The sequence below is a fragment of the Centroberyx gerrardi genome, chromosome 7 (genome assembly GCF_048128805.1).
Source record: "Centroberyx gerrardi isolate f3 chromosome 7, fCenGer3.hap1.cur.20231027, whole genome shotgun sequence".
NCBI classification, from domain to species: Eukaryota; Metazoa; Chordata; class Actinopteri; order Beryciformes; family Berycidae; genus Centroberyx; species Centroberyx gerrardi.
The window spans coordinates 15838287-15858367 of record NC_136003.1 but is presented as its reverse complement, the minus strand read 5'-3'; the positions used below and the strand labels follow the sequence as shown (position 1 = coordinate 15858367).

Here is a 20081-nt window from a genome sequence, read left to right as displayed (position 1 = left end):
GTTTTTGATGATCTATGATATACACAGAGTATATGAAGCCACTGAAAACTGGATGTGAAAAAAGCAAATTTTGAAAGAATTGATGCTACTTAATGTTTTGCTCAGGGAAACAAAAATGAATAACATCAGTGTGTGTCCTTTATTACACATTTATCAAACCGTTTCAACCTCATTTTTGATGTTTAACCGCTGTTCTTTCACCCAATAACACACACGAGGCCGTGCCAGATCATAGTTCTTTATTGTAAATGCTGGAAAAGTCAATGAGAAGAAACATTTCCATAGTTTTAAGGTGGGAGAGGTGCATTGAATGGCTGTTGTTAATAGCATAATCTAGCTTTGTGGTGTCTCTAACTTCATAAAAATATAATATGAAGGACAAAGCTCTATTTGAAAACCAGAAAAATAAAAATGGAAGCAGATAGTCATGTTATAACACCATGATGACAGCTTTGATAATACTAAATACAAAAATACATGAAAATGTAAATCCCTCTATCCGTTTCATGCGGTGCTGAGTAAACCACTCAAAACAGACGAAAAAAAAAAAAACAACAGGTTAATAAATTAACACAAACAAAAAAACATGACATCCATGACCTTTCTAGTGTTAGACGTGGCTTTGTTTTTGTAACACCTCCAGTAGGTGTGGTGTGAAGAACTACACTCTGGTCAATGTGGCAAGCTCTGCTTCTGCCTTGCGATGGTGTCTGGGTCCAATTCTAAAATACCCGAGGAATACATATATATACACATCTATAAACAGATGGTTTTTAAGTCCCTTTTGTGGTGTTTCTGTATGGCTGCCTCTTCTCACTCTCTGGTCTCCAACCATCTAGCTAATAATACTGACCTGAGAAAAAAGAAGACTGGATTACGACCATCTGTTAAAAACATCCAGTGACTACTACTGTCTGACCGGGACTAGACTATACCAATAGATCCCAGAATGCCGGCAGTTCGATTTGACTGATGAAGACGTGGCATTTCGAAAATAATCCGCCCCCTTCCCTAAACGACAAACCAAAACTTGAATTGCAAAAGAACGACACTCCTCATTTTCAAATATATATAAAATGCATCTATGATTTCGCTCTTGTTTGTTCTTGCCCGTATTGCATGGGAACGAGGGGAGTTGGATGAGGTGGGGCTGAGGCAATGAGCCTGGTTGGTTGGTTGGTTGGTTGGTTGGTTGGTTGGTTGGTTGGGTTTTAGTCTTTCATGTAGGAGGGGAGGGGCGTAGTGGACAGAGGGACCGGGGAGGAAGTAGCTGTCGCATGCGTTCAACTGTCTCATCATCGCTGCTTGAGAAGCGCTCTGTACATGGCGAAGCCCAGCACGGCAAACACTGTGGCGCCGACACTCGCTCTCAGCCAGAAAGTGGAGTTCTTCAGGTCGGCCTGAGCCATGTGCCTGTGAGAAGGAGAGGGAGAAAGAAAGAGAGAGAGACAGAGAGATTGGGTGAGGGAAAAAAAAAAAAAAAAAAGAGGGAGCAAGAAAAAGTATGAACATATGAACACAGTATCACCTTTTTCCATTTGTAAAACCACATTGGTATTGGGAGTAGTTGCCAAATAAAGAGGAAAGGTCTACACTACAGAATGAATTGCAAATGTTTATTTAAATGCACAGCAGCAGACAAAGAAACAAACGCATTTGAGTCCAATTAAACAAATGTTTGTAATTTATTCGGTAGTGTGGACTTTCCTACTTTTTTTAACCTGTATGCACCCGGAGGGCATCAAGAGTTTTGAGTTGAGCGGGCAAGTTCTTTATTCTGACTAGTTGCCAGATGACAAAACAAAGCCAAGTTCTCGCTCAGGTGGAAACTACCTGAAAACAAACAGCCACTGATAGCTGAGCCTGTTTCCCCTGAATCTCCCCCTCTGTCCACAGTTGAGTTGTCTATGTGAAACCAGCCTGGAACAGGAACACATGCTTTCTTTTGTCACTTGGTTAGGTTTAGGGAACAGGATCAGACAATAAAGCGGTTGGATGAACAGGAGTGGTGCTGAACTATGAGAAGCAGCATGGAGGCTGGTCTGAGATGCAGTGAGAGGCATGAAATCAGAGAAAACACTTAAAATCAGGTAGCACCTGCCCTTCCTGTCCAAAATGTTTCTGACCATCTCATGCCAATCAAACACAACTCCAGCTGGCTTGGCAAGAAGCACAAACAGTGGGGGAACTATGCGGATCGCAATGAAGTGAAGGTTGTGAAAATGAAAGAGATAACAAAGAAGAAAAGAGAGAGAGAAAAGTGTTTCATATACTCGTTAACACCGAGCGGATAGCTTCAATGGCAAATTGGGCGTACAAAATAAAATACTTCCGACACCCGTACAAGCCCGCCCTGCAACACAGCACTGTCCGCTGAGCCTAGCTGGTCTACATTTAGGCTTAAAAGACACATTAGAGCCCTGGTGCTCTGGTAGGACCAGCAGAGAAACCCTCCTGAAACACACACACACACACACACACACAGACCTACAACCATAAATCCGTCTAGCCATCTTTACCCACAGAGACTCCACCAAGCCTCTCTACAACTCTCCAGGACATAAATGTCAACAATGGTAAGAGCCAGGAGAAGTTATAGTAATGACTTGAAAACAACTAGGTAAAAAAAACAAGGAGGAAAAACAAAAACAAGAACATTAATTCTCCATGATTGGAAAAGCTGAGTGCAGAATGAAGGATAGATTCACTTCTCCAACAGCAAAGAATTAGTCTGTCGCAATCGATGTGCCGTAATGAACCGCGCTCGTCCATCCGTCCACTTATATAAAGGTGTACACACAGACACACACATGCCGCGCACACACACCTTTCTCCCTCTGGATGTGGTTTCTGCCTTTACCTGTCTGAGGGTTTTAGCTGTTCAGCGGAGGCCTCCATATAGATGGACTCCTCCACGTCGGAGACGGCTGTGACCTGCTGCACCAGGCTGCACTCCTCCTCAGCCAGCAGGTAAAACCCCACACCCTCCACCCAGCCCAGCAGCCTTACACACACACACACACAAACACACACAAACACACACCGACCATGGGTACGCACACACACATACACAAATACAGTAGGGAACTTCAACCTCCACCCAAAGCCCAACAGTACAAACTCAAACCATGACTGCGACCAAACCTAGTCAAACAACACTGCACACAACACACAATGACAGGCTACACACACACCTCATATACGGACTGTACACACCACATGGCAGTCAGAGGTGAAGACTGGTCTGATGGCGGAGTGGTTATCATGGCTACCAGGTAAAGACAAATTGTCATTGTCATTTTTTCCCCTTAGGGTTTCAGTTTCTTTGGACATACGACTCCAATTCTGTTAACCTTCTTTTTTTTTGCCTACATTCTGCATTACTGATCACATCCCTGCATATTTGAAAGACTTTGTTTGACATCAATAATTTACTAGCTACAACACTGTTACTGTAAAGTGGCTTTTGGATTAGAAAGGTCTGGTCTTGAAATTCTAGGCCTATCCAGTCTTAGAAAATAAATGTTTATTCTGTTTAGGTTTATTGGACAAGGTAAGGGACAAGGTAAGGCATGCACATTAATGAAGATTTGGGATTTGAGCCACAAGGAAACAAATCAAAGTGTAAACCAAAATGAGTCAAACGGGACTCGTAATCTACATTCCCTGCTTCAAAAAAAAAACTTTCTCAAGTGGCTTGACACCATTTATCCTATTTAATATCCTCTACCTCTCTCCTCGCTCTTTCTTTCTGTCCTTTTCTCACAATATTTTGCATGTTCATTCAACAGTCACAGTAATGTTATCTGGGCTCTGTGGCTCTGAACCTTACACTCTTTACTATTGGTTGCTTGTAATTTTGGTGATCTTTTGGTGAAGAATTCAAAATTATTCTACTGATGCACTCAATGCAAGGCGACCTGGATAAGTGTGTCAGCTAAATACCTACAATGTAAATTTACAACAAAATAGAACCTGATCCAGCCAGCCAAACCCACTTTTGGGGAAACAGACTCTGTAGTCAATGTGGTGTGTCCGCTCCTTCCACTGCCTAAGCCAGTGCTGGCTTGTTTAGTGACATGCCATTAATGGTATCAACAACTCCCAAAGGTTAAAAAAGCATCACCACAAGGGTTAGTATTGGACACAACACTATCTAGGTCTGCCTGGGTCCATGAATACCCGGCCTTGCTGTCCATCAGGCTGCTGCCGGCCTAATAATCACCGGTCAATAAAATAGGCCAAAAATCAGCAAACGCACTACTGCCCAAGCACAATATAACACCAATAAACAGCCATTCAGACCCGGCACCGAGGTTCAATAAATCCTCCCCATCAGGCTCTAGTGTCCTTAAGTATAGTGCTGCACAGAGGAGACACCTATTCCCCACTGCCAATAGATGGTGACACAGCGCTAAGGACCGAGGCCTTAAGCCACCCAGAGAGCAAGAATTAGGAAACAGACGAGGCATGCACACATTACAGCAGGCAGATTAGCAGAGGGTGAACACATGCAAGAGGAAGAGAAAGAGGGGCAGCCAAAAACAGTTGTGTGAACACCTATAGAGGGGAAGGAAAAAAAAAAAGACAAGGACAGGGAACAATACAAGATAGAAAAATGGGATGAAATTAAAGGGTGATTGGTAGGTACAGAAAAATCAATTTAAACATCAAAGAAAAACATTCTGATTTTAAACATGGAACACCAAGCTGTCTGTTAAGCTAATTTATCAAGTCTAAACTCACAAGAGAACCAGTCAGCAAAGGCTATAACTATCGGCTATAATAATAGTATAATATCAGCTATATAATAATAAGCTATAATAATCGGCTAGATAAGTGATCCCCAGAAATTGAGACACACATTGTTTTCTTTCCCCCCCAAAAAATAACAGCCTGGCAGCTACAGCAATGGTTTTTCTCTTGTAGGTGTAGACTTTGGTGTAAGAATGGGAATAACATCAAGACAAAAACAGACTGAAAACTTCATAGACAATCAATCATGCACTCTTTGATAATTGATGAAGGTCAATACCAAAGAGAAATGGATGGACAAGAAGAAATTGAATACTTTTATGTGATATAAAAGAAAATCATACGGCCAAAACATGTAGACATGCAGACTTCAATGAGGTTTTCAGGTGAAGCACAAACCAAACTATAGAGCATGGCTGTGTTTCATTTACTATGCAAATGATATGCTTGTTAGTCAAGATTTACACTTTGCATATCCACCTCACATGACAGGAAGGGGAAAACACCATTCTAGATGTGACCTACACACGGGTATCTAGGTCATGTTTGAACTCAAGTATGGACCAACTTGAGAAAAAAACAAATAAATAAATAAAGAATACGGCACAGCAGAAATCTATGCTTCGGTTTAACCACTTGTTATAGCCTCAATGCATTTCCATTTTTAAACTGCATTCTTTTTCCGGTGCTTCTTGACTGACTTTATATTTGGTCAGTATCAAATATGATGAAATGCTGACAGCAGCTGGACAATATGGCTAGAGTATATTACACTATAGCATAAGATTATTCTGTATTACAACAAACATCACAGCTGTGGGTCCATAACTGAATAAAGTCTGTAGTCATATGTGCATCAGGCCTGAACAACCAAAATTCTCCTTATTTTTCAGTATGTTTCTGTGCATTTTGCCAGAATGTTCCAGAAATTATGGAAATTTGGAAATGATCAACTTCTCTATACTTTCCAGACCTATGCAGGTTAAATCCAAAAGTACAACTGGGTAGCTATTTATTCCTCATAACAAAATGGAAATGTTACGCTTCAGTTTGACAACAAATTTTCAGTTTTACTTTCAAGGCTCGTCTGTGTTATTTATTAGAGTCAATATTGGGAATTCAGTGAGTATTGGACAAGCAATTCATTTGAGACGTCATGCACCGTTCGGGCAGATTCCAATGCAACACCACACACTGTTACCTCCCTGGCTAGGAGCCTAGGTGTTAGCTGGCACAGCATGGCAGAGAGTTTGGTCACGCTTCGCTGTGTCAGGCTGTACAGAGCGGAGGTTGGCTGGGTGGGGCTGGAGCAGAAACCAAAACACGTCATCTCAACCTAGAGTAACTGCTGGGCTCTTTCAGCAAGTGAATGGACTCTCTGCTCACATTTGGTTTGGTTGTGAAGCAACGTGTCAATCAGATGTAAGATATTTCCCAAGAAAATGAGTTCTGAGTCAGTAAAAAAAAAAAAACAGCTTAAACAATAGACCATTGACCTTTAGTGCAGCAGGGTGGTCTAGTGGTTAGAGAGACTATCCTTCGACCGGATGACCCCAGATTAAGCCCCGTGTCAGCAAGCATCCACCCTGCTGAAGTGTCGCTGAGCAAGTCACTGAATCCCTACCAGCTCCAGGAGCGTTCTGTACCCGAGTCTTCGCCCTGACCTCCCTGAAGGGGAGCAAGTGAAACAAGAATTTCCCAAACAACGATCAATGAAGTATCACATTATTATCAGTCTCAAGTGAATTTCATCAGTGAACATCCCCTTTCCTCGCAGTGGATATGCAATGTAAACCTGACCAATGGCCAGCATTAAAGGAAAGGAGAGGAGCCTTCACCACCACCAGTGTTAGGGAGCTTGGGTTAAACAAAAGCCTCTCTGTGACCCATCCTGGAGGTCCAGCCCAGGGAGGGAGGCAGAGAGGAGGTGTCAGTCTATGTTAAAACACTAGTGCTTATTCTATGTATGAACCTGTTGAAAACGACCCTGCGGAGTTGGGCCTTAACACTGCGCAGCAGCTCCAACTTGAGGAGGTTCTGACACAGGCAATAGGTGCACCTGTTGCAGGCACACATGCAGCGGAGACGGGCGTGGCTGCGGAGAGACACAAAAATGCGTGTATACACACACATACAAAGACATACACAAGCTGCATGAAACACACACAGACGAAGAGACGGTCAAAGCCACACCTATGGATGCCAGGTGGGCAAAAACCTCAACCAAGTGTTTAACCACTAGTCTAGATCAAAAGAGGACTTTTGGGCTAAATGCTGCATTGCACCCACCTCCTTAACTATATTACTTTAGTCAAAGAAAAAACAAGAAAACTTCTATAATGAACTTTCAGAGTCGATAGTTTAAAGGAAAGTAAAGGAACATAAGCAGTGGAAAGCCACAAAGAGGGGAAGAGCGACAAAAAGAAAAGGCAAATTCTAAGGGTGGCACATTAAATACGAAATGCAAAAACCCCCAGAATCTCTTTAGTCTGATTTTTGGCTCTAGCCAATGAAACCTTCCTCTGACCAATTTCCCTCAGTAGCTACAGCCACCTATGTACTAGTAAATAGAAAGGTGTCTAAACTATGACCTCCGGTTGTTGAGGCAAACGCCCAACATTATAAACAAAATTCAATTAAATTCAATGTAAATTAAATTAATGTATGCATTTTTCATTAAAAGTAATACCAGTTAAAACATATCAGTTTGACACAACTTTGTACAAAGTATATTATGAATTTACATCATGAAGATTTATGTCAGGTTAAACTCTATTCTGCAAATATGGATGGTGGGTAATTTACAGTGGGTAAACTGAGTTTAGGCGTTTACCCTCCACTACATCCTGACTATAGTCCTTCTACAGTAGGAAACCCATTAAAATTTTCAATATTCAAAGAGTGGGAGAGCTGATCTAATTTTTGAATCATTCATTCAATGTTTAAGGCAGAATTAGTCCTCAATCAGCACTCCTATTCCTTGGTGAATCTGGCTCTTTGGTCTCAGCTGAAGCAGCCTGAGGCAGCAGTTGCACCGAGCTGAGTAAGCATTTTTCTTTAAATCTGCAGAGACCCGTTACCCCTGCTCCAGACTGCAGCAGATCAAATGGTTTTAGCATCAGACAACAGGATTTCTGGCCTGTTAAGCTGAGATTTAGTTGGCACGCTCAATTAAATGCCAATTAATCTGCTCTGAAGTCTAATCCGATCAGAAAGCCTTGAGGAGCTAAAACACCCTACTGGCACTATAAAGTCAATGGATTGACCTGGCAGAAGGCCAACAGCAGGTAGGAACTTTCAGGCACGCACACACACACATGGGACTCATAAGTGAAGATAAGGACCTATGCATTTAATTTGGTTTGGGCTTAGAGTGGCAATAGATTTCAATTTGAAGGCCTTAATACCAAAATGCCAACTGTAGCTTCTAACCAAAAGGCCGCAAAGTTGAAAAAGCAAGGTAAACATGGCAGGAGGTTTCAACAGCCACTTTCAGAGACTGATTTTTAATGTGCCAGTCTAGCAGAATAAACAAGTTTTCCAGCCACAACCACAGTTCACCAGCATGTGGCTGGTGGCTGGTATTAATTTCCCACCCTGATAAGGGAAAACATAAATGACTGTGGGCAAAACTTCACTGCTGGATACTCTAGGAGAGAAGCAGAAGTGGATGGGCAGACATAGGACAACACAGGCATGGAGGATGGGACATGGAGCAGTGGGACAGTGGGAGAGGTGCAGGAGTCTCAACTGAGTCACAGAGCGGTAAAGGGTCAGGTGAATGGGAGCAAGGGTTAGTCAGGTGAAGAGGTTCAGCACTCACGGGTACATGGCCATGGTGGTGAGTCTAGTGTAGATGTCTTTGTTGGGCGCTTCGGTCGTGTTGCAGGTGAAGGGCTGAGGCGGGTGGAGCTTGTGTTTGCGGCAGAACTCCAGTGGCGAGAGGCTGCAGTGCTGCCGCACTTCATGCAGGTCTGACTTGGCGGCAATCAGCATGCAGGGCGTCTTGCTGTCTATGAAGTATTGCTGCCAAACACAAACGTTAAATGTTACTGTGGAAATTTAACACATTCGATTTGGCATTTTCTTATTACTTGGATACAATTAATTAATTATTGTATTTTACCATTTTAACTGACTGCAGTCAGGGATACATTGGTAAGAGACATTTTGAATGGTACCGTCTGATATTTTAATAACAAACGTACTTGACATGTTAAGGGGAAATATTTGCTGCATTTGTCCTTCTGCAGCCCAAAAACAGGCATGTTAGCATTACTAGCTAACTTAAATAGCAAACATGTGTCTGACAGTATTCCTTAATTTGAATGAGGAATGCAAACAAAGCTAATACGCCATTTGTTGGTTAATTTAAGTGCCAATACAGAAGACTTTCCCTCACATTGTGACAGGTAAAGAAAAATAAAGAGAAAGTAAAGAGAAATTCAGACCGACTTATTCAGATATGTTTTTACTTGCATGAATTATGAATTAAAAAAGGATAAGTCATCTGAATAAGTATAACATTTATTCCTTGTTGGATGTTTTTGTCCTGCATTTGACCAGCACCTCGCAGATCTGGAGCTGTGCAAAGGACATTATACCCTTAATGTATCTGTTTAAAACTGACAAGCACTCTTCCTCCATCTCAAAACCATTCCACTGAGGCTTAGTGGAATGGCATGGATGGGAAAGCGGAGTGACAACATAATCAGTTGACTAACCTTGTAGACCTTGGCGCAGTATTCAAAAGAGCGGGGATTGTTAATGTCATACACCAGGCAGACCACATCACACGCTAGGTCCGCCTCCGACAGGAAGTCAAAATCTGGCATCACCTCATGGAGCTGGGAGGGAGGGGGAGGGAGGGGGAGAGAGGGGGAGAGAGAGAGAGAGAGAGAGAGAGAGAGAGAGAGAGAGAGAGAGAGAGAGAGAGAGAGAGAATGCAGATGTTAGGATTAACGGCTGTGCAGAGAACTAATGCTGCTACACAGCACAAGACTGTAATACACTCAGATTATGTAACAGTAATTCAAAGAGCAGATGAGATGACTGGTCCTTACCAGCAGGTACTTCTCCTGGCCGTAAACATAGGTTGTGCTGATGGCATAGAAAGACTTGTGATCTTCTCTGATCTTCCTCTGTCGCTGGGTCGTGGGGGAAATAAACAAGGTCAGTGACATCTAACCATAAAGACTGACTGTGTCCATGCTGGTCTCTTCCAGCCTTGGCTTGGTTCACCTTTGCTTCACCTATGGAGGTTGACTGAAGTAGACACCGTCTAATGGTGCGCTCAAACCTATAGTTCATTTTTGTTTTGGTCCAAAATCATAGTGGAAAGGTTTACTGTTGTGCGTTTTGTTGTTGCATTTTTGTATTTGGTTCATTTAGGTCCACACTGCTCAATTACAAGCAAACTTGTGTCATCTGTCAACCACTGGATATGGGGCGGGGGACATTGTTCTCACCTGCCAAAACAAAACAAACTAAAGGAGTAAATGCTCCAGAGTTTGACTAAACCGCTCTAAACATGCTTGGTGTGAAAGCATCCCAACACACAGTCTAACAATCAAACAAGAATTGGTCAAATTACTGTGTGTAATTTAGCAGTCAGACAGGGTCTGACTGCAGGGATTTCATATTAAACTCTTAAAGCAAAGCAACTTAGTGTTTTTTCTTCCAGTCCATCTAATGGAAAACGTCAAGTAGCCCATGTTTTTGTAACTTAAGCTTGCATGAGGCTTCTGAACAAAGTCAATTGATCTTCATTCACTCCAGGGCACAAAACTAACATTTTCACCAACTTTTTTGTTTGGTGGCACAAACAGATGATTTGGTCGCACCATTTTTTTCCACTGCACGACAATAATGATCAGACCTCTGCATCTCATTATGTAGCTGCATTCCAAACAAAACTGGCTGATGACTAGCGGTCTTTTAAATTTGCATGTCCTGTTATTACATTGATTTGAAAACACTGACTGTCACTTGAGACTTGATAAAGTGCAAAATGTTGCCCCCATCACCCCTCAAAACCCTCCCCAAGGGCAAAGTTAGCACCCAAACCCCTCTGAAACCAGGGAAACACCAGGGGTGTGTGCAGCAAGACAAAGTATGGAGTGAAAGATAGTCGTATGAGTCCAAAGGGGTCGGCATCCACGGTCTCCACTGACCTGCAGGTTCCTGCCCAGGAAAGCTTGGAGGAAGCCGCTCTTCCCGCTGCCCCGGGACCCCAAGATGTTGCAGCGGAAGACGCTCCGCTGGGTCTGTTTCTTCTGCAGGTCGATACGCTTGTTGCGCGTCACTGAGGCACGGAAAAGAGATACTTTATCAGTGAACAAGAATATGCATGAATAATGGGAACACAGTGACATATATAAAACACACACAACCTCGTGACAGTATTATGGGGCACTATCTATCTGATATTATATACTGCCCTAGTAGCCAGCACAGTTAAAAAGCATATAAAAACACCACAAGAGAGATGGAAATGTAGCATGTCTTCTTACCTGTGATGGCAGCTGCTTGGGACTCCTGTTCATAGATGATGGAGTAGCCCAGGTAGCCTAGGTATTCCAAACTGCGCTGTACATCTAGATATGTTGTTAACCTAGGATAGGAGACAGAGGACAGGCCATGACTCTGGGACGGTATGAATAGTTGAGATGCACATGTTAAGTGTGTGTGTATTTGTACGCATGAGTGTGTTTGATCCCAACTCACGTCCACTGGGAGAGGTATCCCTGGTACGTGATCCAGCCCTGATCGTTGGTGCACACCGTGTTGTTGACATCCGGACCCCAGGGCATGTAGGGAAACACCTTGAACAGGTCCTTCACCTCCTCCGGCGACAGCGCGCAGTCTCTGTCCTGGATCACACATTAATACACACATTTTCAATAAATTCTCCCTGAGTGGACAGTTAAGGCTGACTTATGGAATGCATACAAATTAACACAGATGGACAGAATATGTCATCATCCATACACTAATTTAGTTTGAGGCTTGGAAATAAAACGAATGCTGGATACACATTATAAGATTTCTTGAACTGAGCACAAAAGTTGCCATCCTAGAAAAATATAAAACAAACATGGTTTTGTTTGTGTGGGACAAAATAAGTGGGATTGTATCGAAATCTTGTATTGTGCATACATTCATGCATCAACTCACACACTTATTTCCAAGCCTAACACAAGATAAGTGCAGGAATACAGCAAAATAATCTGTAACAAAATAGCAGGAAAAAATAAAAATATTTTTTATTTACAGTGCCTTTCAAGGAACCGTGTTCAGTACAAAAGTACAAATCCAAAGTCCTGAGAAAAAGGGCACAAAAAAATTGACACTCCCGTCAAACTCACTTTATCATGCTTGTCGAAGACACTCTGGAGGAAGAGGTAAGCGTTGTGGTTGAGCTCTGTGGTGCAGTCTGGGGGAATCTTTATCCTGGCATACAGAGACGGACAGAAAAAGAGACGGATGGCAGTTCTGATTAGCTCAGCAGAAAGCTCTGGAGCGCAGAACGCTGTTCACAGAAGCCTCGCTGCAAGTCACAACTGGTAATACAAGGGAGAGGAACTATGCAACTGAATCACTTCAAGATACCAAATCACTTCAGTGGAGGAGAGGAACTTATCATACGTAACTCAACTGTGATCAACTGTGTGAGTTCATTTCAAAAAAGGAAGTAGATATTCACAAGAGTATGAATGTTTTTTCATAGCAGTGGTGTTTGAGGGAAAACTGGTTGTGTTTATATGTCTGTAACTAATTTGGCCAAAGTGTTGTTTTCTGTCTAGTTTGCAGCTCTAAAACTTTTTTTGGGTCACCTCATCATGATAAATACTCAGTTATATTATTCTTGTTGGCACTTTGACTCATGACTTTGTGACCCCCTCCCCCTCACACCCCCCTAAAAGCTGTAATATAATCTTTAACCCTGCACTCACAGGGGGAACAGGTAGTCCTGTGTGAGCTCCAGGTCGTCGTCGTAGCCGAACCTCCTCAACACAGTCCAGGTGGTCTCGTGTCGGCCCCTCTGGATGAACAGGGTGTGCAGGAACAGGAAGCCTGCGCCAGAGAGCCAATCAGAGAGGAGAAGAGATGGGGGTCAGAGGTCAGTGTTGATGAGAAAGTGATAATGATGTGGGACAAGGGACAAATAAAGACGAGAGAGGGAGAGAGGAAGAGGGAAGACAACTGCACAGGAGAGCGTCTGACCTTTGAGCGTGAGTCCGTTGTCCTTAACCCCGTCGGTCATGTTCCTCCTGACCACATTCTTCACGTCCTCTAAGGCCTGGGGCGCCAATGGTGTATTGAAACATGTTCTCTATATATACACAAACACACACACACACACACACACACAGCTTTCAGGAGGTTTGCCATGGGACAGCTGCTGTACAGTGCCTATGCTGGGAGTGTGTGATGTTGCACTTGGCACATAAGGGAAAGTAGCAAAGTTATCAAAAGAAGAAAAGGTTTTTCAGGTTTGTTTCAGGTCTTAGCCTGCCTCCTAAACCAGTCTCGTCCTTTTCCTTTCCAGTAACAATACAGAGTTTGATGAAGCCTGATGCCAATCAGGTACAATTATCATCAAAATGAACTGTGACACTCTTAAGTGGAAGAAGTGGAAGAAGTGGAAGAAGTGGAAGACGTTACCTGGAAGAAATTGAGTTCATTGTCATTTAGGATGCCATCGTTGTCCAGGTCAGACACTTTAAAGATTCTAGTTAAAGACTTGATGCAGGAAGGCTTCATCTGTAATGGAAGAGAATGTTATTCATTGGGTTGTTTACATGCCACAGCGCCGTTCTTTAAGTTAGGGAACAAAAAAAACACCAAAATGTCACCCAATTCTATATCACATAAAGGGATTTAGTGGATTGTCTTGTACAAGGACAAGTTGTGTCAGTCAACTAAAAATATGACTTCTTTACAGCATTGCATTAGAGTGTAATCCTGGTTGACATGGACGCTGTTGGCGCCAGTCCAAGACAGTGTGCATCTACAGGCCTCACCTCCTTCTCCTCTGGGCAGTAGAGGGGTCCTGTGGGGTGGAGAACAGCCTTCTGGGCATAGTAGAACAGCTCAGAGATGTTCTTCAGGTTTTTGGCAGAGCACTGAGGAAACAGAAAGCACATGTTCATGTGAATGCCCCTGGGCTACAGCAACTCCTCTTCTCACCTTGTGAGGCAGCAAACGTTGAACTTGTCTGCACAGACTTGAATGGTTCAAAATGGGTTTCTACCACAGCTTAGGAGGATACAAGAAACCAAGGCACTCAACTTTAAGTAGAAAGACTTAAAATGCCTTTATTGCATTGGTAAGTTATAAATACAGAACATGATTAAAAACTAGCCCTGACGTGTTTCAGCTGCTTAAACAAGACTCAATGGTGAAAAAGTACTTAAAAAGGGAAGACAAAGGTGGAACAGGTGTTCTCATTTAGCAATCTTTGTCAACCATTGACAAAGATTCACTTCACTTCAAGTTGAGTGTCTTGGTTTCTTGTATCCTCCTAAGCTAATTTATGTATCCTCTGTCAAAGAGCACCTTCTTGTTTAGTACAGTTGATAGTTTCAAGAAGCTCTCCAGTCCTATCGTCCTTGGATTTCTACCATTTGAATTTCACTTAAATGTAATTTTGCTGGATGAAATTGACAGACTGATAAAGCAAAAACAACAATTGCCCAGAAACACTCTCTAAACTATGAGGTTTTAATGGGGTCTCATAAATGAAACCGACATGCTGGAAGATACAGAAAGTACAGTCAAGAAAAAACAGAATACACCAGAAATCTGAGATAGACTCTATTCTATTTCAGTGCAGGAGCACATACAACTAACCCTAGCCCAGGTGGCACACTGCCGGCTCATGAAGGAACGGTTCACATGGTCTTTCACATGAGTCCAACTAACTGGCTGTGTGTGACTGTCCCCAAACTGTATCCACTGTGTGTGTGCGTTCCCTCACGTCCTCCCCGTCTGCTGCTTTTAGCCTGGTAACTAATCCAGCCGAGGAGGGCATGACTGAGCAGTCACATGGGACAGAGGGAAATTTGAATTCGAGAGAGATGCAGACAGAGGCCAACTTCCTCCGTGACGCCCATGCCTCTCAGCACACTCTCAGTCCGTCAGTCCGTCAGCAGGCCTTGGCCTCAAAGCACAAGGCTGAGTAACATAAACCCATTAACAAGTCAGTCAGTCAGTCAGCAGAGTGTAAGTGGAGTCAGGAGCTGGGCTGCAACCCAAGTGCAGCTTGGAGCCTATCTGTCCCGCACACACTCCGCCTCACTTAGACAGTCAATGCATCTATTGGATTTTCAATGAGCTTTTCATCTTTCATTTGACATTTCATCGCTCTCAAGTGCTTCATCAAAGTTTACTTCTGCATGGGACTTGCCCTGCCTGTCTGGATCCAAAAGAAACTCAATAAAACCCGCTGGCATCCAGGCAGTGCATACGGTATATGTGTGTGTGTGTGTGTGTGTATTTGCATGGATTTCTTACCTCTACGCAGGTCTCAATGTCCTGGTACTGGTTCATGATAGGCAGGATGGTCTCCATGCTGCTGTGTTCCACGAGGTCTGACTTGTTCCCCACCAGGATCAATGGTACCCTGCAGTAACGCCACATATTAATATATTACCCCTCTCATAATAGGTTAGCTTTATTTTGCTTAATACATACCAACACTAACTCAGCGTAATGGGGCTTATTAAACCTGTCATATTCCTGTGGCTTAATTCATTCATGTGGCTTAAAATAATCTAGGGCATCTCCTGAGTCACCTGATCAAAGGCAGGTCTTCACACAGTGTGGCATGCAGTCTACTGTATGTAGAGGCTTAACGTCTGCAATGCTAACCCCCCGACTATCAGCCACTACAGCAGGCTACAGTACAGCTGTTACAAGCATCTAGAGTTGGATATGGTGAGCCTGCCTGCTGCTTTATAGCCATACTAAAATACAGGCATTTAGGCTGTAATCTATCTGTCTTAAACATAAGACAGATATTCATGTTTTGTTCATATTTCCTATGTCTTAGTCAAACGATTTTGGATCCCAGCTGATATAATTTCTTTTTGGCCAAAGCAACCATGCTACTAGTAACCACTATGTCAGCTAGCATGCTACAAACACACACAACGTAACAACACATCAACATGCTAAGAAATCAATATACAAGCATGCTCTTAAACAGCCAGAGCAACCATGCTACCAGCAAACAGTATGTCAGCTAGCATGCTCCAAGCTAATGTCAAATGTGGTAACATGCAACCCCAGTGACTATTGAGCAAAATCTGGTAATGTGGTAGACCTGCAGGAGAAACTCAAAGTCAGGCCAATAGTTGCCTTACACACGTGCACACACACCTCCCAAAGTGACATGAACACACCTGCTATCCTTGTCTGTCCTGTCATTTATGAGGGGAATCCAATGGCTTGTCACCTAGGGGAGGGAGAAAGCACAACATCAAACACTGTAGCCAGGCAGGCATTCATAACAAACATACACCAATGAATTTGTCTCTCATTTAATAGAGGACTAGAGGATTAGCAGGGACTACGATTAACAATAAGCAGCATCCCGTTTCAAATTCAGGACACACCGTAATTAACACTTGAGATGTAAAATGAGCTGCCTAGATCAGTACAGTTGATTAACTGTGGTGAGAACAGGGAGAAACCATACTCACCTTCTCAATGGACTTCTTGTTGTTGACTGAGTAAACTATGCAGATAACATTTGCCTGTAGAGATGAATAGCAATGTAAGCTCAGACAGTAATGGACATAAAATATACAGTGGGTATGGATACTTTGAGAGCCGGGTAGGATCAGAATAAAGTCCAACCAACCTTGGATATTTCCTGATACAGCTGCTCATCTGACTGTTCTGCCTCTGAGGTGTGAGAGATGGCACATCAGTGAACTGTTTAACATGTTATCGATCCTTGCTGTCGATTTATTTCTATCAGTTATGAGCAGAATGAATATGCAGTACTCATTATCGCATTTACTCAATTGATGTGGACCGGTATTCATCCAACTGATCATTTTTGTCTGATGATGAGGCCAGTGATGAAGTGGTGAGTTTGCGGTTTACCTGAGTAGTCCACTATGTGTGTGGGGACTCTCTCTGGCGTCACATCGGCTGGGATGGTGATCTCCTCAGCCCGGAGGGGAACCTGGCACACACCAGACAATGATCACAACTACTGACAACATGAGCAGGGCTAAATAACTATTAGAGCTCAACCGATTGCTGATTATTGAGGTGAGAATGTACTAGGGCTGCACAATTATTTGCACATAATAGTATATTGTAAATTTATGTTTCCACGATTAAGCTATGTTTCCATGATTCAAATTGTGTAATTTGGTGATATAGAAGTGTTTGTTATATTTTCAATTCCCCTGACGGTCCCAGTGTGGCATAAGAAGCACTTCCATTACACGTGACCAATCACAACCTTTGAATGTGCAGCGTGCATTTAAACCAGGTTTTAAACAATCACAAACTTATATCATATACAGTATTATTTAGTAAACAGTCATTTTTTTGTTTTCTTTAAGTCAAGGACAGCAGCAGTGTGCATGATAAAGGAGGTGCATCATTCAATCTGTGAGGCTAGAAACATGAACCTAAATGACAACGGATATGTTAGCGGCATCTGTCTAGGTAAACACGGAGGATGGAATGACCCTTGTTGAAAAGAAAGTTGAAATGTTTTGCCTGCATGCTACCTCATGATTCTGACATCTCTGTGAACAATCTATAAGTCAAATCTATAAGTCTGATAGCCTGTTGATACGCACCTCATCAGGAAACTCCTCGCTGACCAGAGACATGATCAGCGACGTCTTCCCCACCTTGGCTGTATGGACACAGGAGAAGAAAATGGACTTAGTGCATCATTTTTTTTTATTACAAGCTGAAGTGATACAACTCTTTTACAGACATTGGGACATTAACAATTGACCTCTCTGCCACCTCAGAGCATTCTGGGTAATGTGTTAAGTGAGAGGGTGCAGATAAGAGCAGCTGGAGAGGGTGATGAGCTGCAGCCAAGTGCTGGAAGGAATGCTCACTGAAGTCCAGCACTTGACAGAGGCCACCACAGACAGGGCTGCAATTAAGCCTGTGGTGGGTAGAGTGGTCTAGGAACTGCTCTCTAATTCAAGAGTGGCCTTTGTTGAGGACTAGACTTTGACACTATTCATCCTATAGGCCGAGCAGTGAGTTATCATTCTGCCAGTTTCAGTGCATCCACAAAATACCACCGATAATAATAAACAGCAGCAAATAATATTAATAAACATTATGATTTTGACATATTCCCTCGCACACGAGACTTCAACCTGCACTAGAACCAACATTGGGAATAAGACAGGGACAAAAGGAGCACCAAAACCAACATTACCCCCATCCACCACTGTTGCAATATATAGGCTATATAGGCCTACAGTGGAAACATGGGATGGATTAACAATTAAAGAGGCCACGCTAAGATGCATTTTTTTTTGTATTGCAATTTAACAGCCATAAACAAGGCCTTGTGGATTGGTAGGTTGCTTGCAATACTCCCAAATCTTGTCCTATATTACACTACAAGACTGTAGGCACGTAGCACTTTGGCTGCCCTTCTCCAAGGAACAGTCAATGCCAACTAGTGTGGCAATGTAGGCCACACTGTATCACTAACCCTAACCCTAAATATAAATAGTAACGTTACTGTCAACACACATGGTTTAAAGAGAACAACAGAGTAGGTGAAGGAGAGGAAGGCAGAGATATACTGCCTTCTTGGCCCTCATTCACAGTCACAGGTGAAACTGTATTTCTATTTTATGTGACTCAGTTTAAGACTTATGACAATGGCTCCAGTGGGAAACATAAGGGATGAAAGGGAGCAATGCCTTTCATCTCAACTAAACTGAATTCCCAAAAATCTGTCAAATTGAGGCATTTACACTTGAAAAAGGGGTTACAATGCAGTTGTAAGCAAGCTACGTGCAGCCTCGTCTAGAGATTAACGTTAAGTCTACTTATTACTGTGAAGGGAAGTAGTACAGTAACCATAACATGGCAGTAAATGGAAACCAACACTCATCATGAGATTGTCACTGCCACCTTTTAAGTATTTCTAATTTTGGCTATGAACACAAGCTATAAAGCAAAGCCCCGGGTGTTTATTCTAATGCACTGCGGCATACTTTGGCAGACGAGATGTAATCAGCCATTACAGTCGTTGTATTTCATAACACCTCAATGCACATAACGTCTCATGCTCAGGCAGTGGACGGTAACAGAGTCATTAATTGCATCTGCTAAAACCCCCAACCGCTAGCTATAGCTGCTACCTCGCTAGCAGACTAGCTAATAAACCGTTCGACCGACTTGAGAGTGGAAGAAGCTGCCACTTACGTTCCCCTACGAGTAATATCCTCACGTCCTTTCTCATGTTTGAGCTTGCTTCTTTATCCAGAAACGAGTCTTTATTCTCTCATCTATTCCGCTGGATGCCGTCCTCCAGCAGTTTATCTAATGTCAGGCCTGCGCAGTGAAGTCCTGCCGCTGTCAAACTCTCGGCGCCTTTGTAGGACAAAACGGACGGACAATTTTCTGTGCTCCTCTGTGTGTTTTTCACTCGTTAATTCTCTACCCGCGACTTCTCCGCTCAGCAGCAATGAGACTTAAAAAGTCGACTGTGAAACACATTTGTATCATATAATGTTAATCACTCTCTTTTCGGCACTTCCATGGCATTTCGCAGTAGATGTTTCAAGAGCATGCCTGACCTCCACTACCCGGCAACTACAGCAAGCCGCAGAGGACAAACTTCACCTTGAAATTAAAAAACGCATTATACCGCCCTCTCGCGTCAAAACAAGGAACTGCAGCTCCACCAGTCAACTAGAACAGTGATTCTCAACCGTTCTCAACCGTTTTCATATCATACATTCATATAATAATTCATAACCAAATGTAGTACACATTAGGGACACGGACGCCCATTTGATGAGATTTTGTCTCTCGGACCCAAATCTGAGAATATTTTTATTGTTAGATTTGATTTTGTCCAGAATTCCATGACTATCTGCATTGTAGGTAGAGAGATAATGAGAAAATATGACCCAAATAGTCATTCTTCTACATTCTCTAATTGTGTTAAATTTTGTGAATAAATTAATGGTGAACTTTAACAATTACATGAAGTTGCTGGGGAACCCCCTCAAGGACCCCTGGTGGTCCCCGGACCCCACATTGAGAAACACTGAAGGCACTCCAAGTAGGCAAACCTCCACCAACAC

At 42.8% G+C, this 20081-nt stretch overlaps 1 protein-coding gene across 4 annotated transcripts; it reads right to left on the bottom strand.

The window, feature by feature from the left end:
- Positions 1-230: 230 nt before the first annotated feature.
- rhot1a (ras homolog family member T1a) lies at positions 231-19575 on the bottom strand. 4 transcript variants are annotated; one of them, XM_071912314.2, is made up of 21 exons: positions 19195-19575; positions 17586-17644; positions 16873-16954; positions 16625-16668; positions 16464-16517; positions 16164-16216; positions 15274-15382; positions 13782-13883; positions 13423-13521; positions 12982-13090; positions 12711-12831; positions 12123-12207; positions 11482-11627; positions 11268-11368; positions 10929-11059; positions 9819-9902; positions 9480-9602; positions 8579-8781; positions 6728-6850; positions 2861-3004; positions 231-1413 (listed from the first exon to the last, which is right to left on the bottom strand). In XM_071912314.2, exons 1-21 carry the CDS (start codon positions 19229-19231, stop codon positions 1296-1298), a joined length of 2127 nt encoding a protein of 708 aa, XP_071768415.1. In that variant the 5' UTR covers positions 19232-19575; the 3' UTR covers positions 231-1295. The 4 variants fall into 4 exon arrangements, with proteins under 4 accessions (XP_071768415.1, XP_071768417.1, XP_071768418.1 ...); XM_071912316.2 differs by lacking the exon at positions 2861-3004 and having other exon boundaries at positions 19195-19273; XM_071912317.2 differs by lacking the exons at positions 2861-3004; positions 6728-6850 and having other exon boundaries at positions 19195-19273.
- Positions 19576-20081: the final 506 nt, after the last annotated feature.